General features: G+C 63.9%; 2 protein-coding genes and 1 long non-coding RNA gene across 5 annotated transcripts in view; 2 read left to right on the top strand and 1 right to left on the bottom strand.

Moving 5' to 3' along the window:
* The window catches only part of LOC103667388 (Rab interacting lysosomal protein), an 8,460-nt gene that overhangs the window by 2,225 nt on the left and 3,410 nt on the right, over positions 1-2,825 (top strand). The gene's annotated exons all lie outside the window — the stretch shown is intronic.
* LOC121105051 overlaps positions 1-2,825 on the bottom strand; it is a 5,209-nt gene that overhangs the window by 154 nt on the left and 2,230 nt on the right. The window lies entirely within an intron of this gene.
* LOC121105050 (rab-interacting lysosomal protein-like) lies at positions 726-2,807 on the top strand. Its single transcript, XM_040641139.1, has 6 exons — positions 726-953; positions 1,028-1,121; positions 1,206-1,312; positions 1,404-1,637; positions 1,923-2,068; positions 2,460-2,807. The coding sequence occupies exons 1-6, from the start codon at positions 726-728 to the stop codon at positions 2,584-2,586; spliced, it is 936 nt and encodes a 311-aa protein (XP_040497073.1). The 3' UTR covers positions 2,587-2,807.

Genomic DNA, 2,825 nt, shown 5'->3' with positions numbered 1-2,825 from the left:
TTTTTCCCCCTGAGCTCAAATTCTGGGTGTAGGGATGGCAGGAGGCTGGACTTGTTCACAGCAAAGTGCTGGCCTCAGCCTTAAAGAGGCATGAGGCCCCTCATCAGTGGCTGTGGACCAAGTATCCCCTAGATTCAGGTAACTGAGGTGGGGTTGGGCTTTCATGCCCTTACTCCCTTGATCACATTTACCAACTTGCCTTCAAAATATTTGCAAACCATCACCCCTTTCAACATCCTTTGGAGCGGCTGCTGCCATTTTCCGAGTCTGGAGGTTTGTGGTCCCCCCCACCCCTTGCAAGTGTGGCGCCTAGCCTCTGGCTGAGGCCAGTGACAGCCCTCCTACCTCACCCGTCGCCTGTAGTACTTGGCAGCCAAGTTGGGCCTCATGACTCCAGACACGGGGGTGGAGCCTGGATTGGGCGCTGTGGGGAGGGATTGACAAAAGTGACCACTTAGAGCCCTGAGCCTCAGCTCTTGGCCGCCTGGCTGGAAGTAGGCAGTCCTCCTTCCTGTGACCTTGGGGGCTTGAACAGGACAGGGCCCAGGGGGCCCAGGGCACTACCTCCTTCCCCAAGTCTTTTCTCTTAGTCGCTCCTCCTCTGTCGCTTCTTCCCCGCCCTCTACTGCCGTGAACTGCTTCCTGGGCCGGAACTGTTTGGCTTTTTCCTGCCTCAATTAGGGTTGGAAGGGGGCGGTTGTCGCAGCTCTTAACTTTCTGGGAACATGGAGACCAGGAAGGCAGTGCCTGGGGTGCACAGCTGCGGACCTCGAGTGGCCCCGGGGTCAGGGACGGCCGCAGAGCTCGTGTACCATCTAGCCGGGGCCCTGGGCACGGAGCTAAAGGAGCTGGCGCGGCGCTTCGGGCCGGAGGCGGCGGCCAGGCTGGTGCCGCTCGTGGTGCGGACGCTGGAGCTTCTGGAAAAGGCTGCCGTGGGGCCGGACCCAGACTCAGTGAGTCACCGCCCTTTCCCCTGGCCCCCCGCAGGGCTGGTGGGAGCCTAGCCCTCACAGCCTGGCCTCCCCAGCTGCAGGTGTCAGCGCAGCAGGCCGAAGCGGAGCTGCGGCGGCTGCGGGAGGAGAACGAGCGCCTCCGCAGAGAGCTGCGCTCTGGGCCGCAGGGTGAGTGCGGGCACCGCCAAGGGGCGGGCCGCGCCGGCTCAGGGCCTCCTCCCCAGGCCTCCGCTAACAACGCCCCTTCCTCAGAGGAGCGCGCTCTCCTGAGGCAGCTCAAGGAGGTCACCGACCGCCAGCGGGACGAGCTCCGCGCGCACAACCGAGACCTGCTGCAGAGGAGCCAGGAGACCGAGGCGGTGAGGGCGGGGCGGGGCGACGGGCGTGAGGCGGGGTTCCCCACCCCACCCATCGACGCCCCGCCTACCTCCCCTTTTGCTCCGCCCTCAGCTGCAGGAGCAGCTGCAGCGCCTCCTACTGGTGAATGCGGAGCTGCGGCACAAGCTGGCCGCGGTAGAAGCCCAGCTGCGCGCCGCGAGGGACCGCGAGAGCGAGCGGGAGCTACCGCGCCAGGGGGTCGTGGAGCTGGCGCGGGACCAGGCCGGAGGGGCCGGGTACGAACAGAGGCAGGAGCCCGAGCGGGCCGCCGCCGACGCAGGAGCCCCGGGGACCCCTGAGGACCCGGTGAGGGCCCATCACAGTACTCACAGGTCCGGTGCTTGCTGGGCCCTCGCGGAGGGTTTGCTGTGCTGCGCAGCAGGTCCACCGGGAAGGGGGGAGGCGGCACACAGTGCGCGGCCCTGGCCGGCCCCTGCTCCCACGCTCAGCAGAGCACTGATCTGCCATCTGTTGCAGCGCCCTCAGCTCCCAAGTCTCGCTGCCTGTCACTTGCCCTAGTATTCCTGTGATGGCGCGGGCGCAGGGGAGCGCCGTAGACGCACCCCTCTGACCAAGCCTGTCCTCCTGCAGGCGGGTGCCCTGCAGCAGCCAGGGCGCCCCTCCAAGGCAGGGCAGTGCAGCTTCAGTCGAGAGGAGCTTGAGCAGATCCTTCAGGAGCGGAATGAGCTCAAAGCCAACGTGTTCCTGCTGAAGGAGGAGTTGGCCTACTTCCAGCGGTGAGGGCGGTGGGCAGGCGGTGGGCAGGCGTTGGGAGGCTCAGGGGCTCCGCTCACACCTATTCCTGGGCCTCAAGTCACCAGCGTCATTCTTTGGTTCACTGATCTATCTACAGTGACATGGGCCAGGCACTGTGCTGGACACTGGGAGGACATGAATCACACGGCCCTGCCTTCCCTGAACCTCTTCCATATGGGGGAGGAAGTAGTACAAAAAGTCACAGCAGGGGTCAGAGAAAGATTCCAGGAGGGGGCAACACCTAAGCTAAGTCTGAGGGGTGTTAGCATGGCAGAGTGTTTCAAAAAGGGGGAACAGCATGCACCGGTACTTGGGAGGAGACCCGCTGTTGGCGTCCCTACTGGGTACTCTGCCCTTTTCCCTCCTCTGTAGGGAGCTGCTCACAGACCACCGGGTCCCTGGGCTGCTGGTTGAGGCCATGAAGGTGGCTGTCAAGAAGCAGCGGAAGAAGATCAAGGCCAAGATGTTAGGGATCCCAGAGGAAGCGGAGAGCAGGTAAGTCCCTGCCTCCATTCCCACTGAGCCGCCCTCCCTTGCTCTTTCCGCTGAGCCTGATGACCGAGCCTGGTCAGCTCTAACCCAGCCTAATCACCCCCTGAGTTTACCACCTTAGCCTCATCATTCCCTGAACATGTCACCTAGCCTGGTCACTTCTTAAACCTCCTGACCTGGCCTGGTCACCCTGAGCCTGCTGCCCAGGCTACCCTGCTGAGCCTGCCACTCCGGCCTGGTCACCCC

The sequence above is a fragment of the Ursus maritimus genome, unplaced genomic scaffold (genome assembly GCF_017311325.1).
Source record: "Ursus maritimus isolate PB19 unplaced genomic scaffold, ASM1731132v1 scaffold_24, whole genome shotgun sequence".
In the NCBI taxonomy this organism is placed as follows: Eukaryota; Metazoa; Chordata; class Mammalia; order Carnivora; family Ursidae; genus Ursus; species Ursus maritimus.
This window is presented reverse-complemented; position numbering and strand designations above follow the sequence as displayed.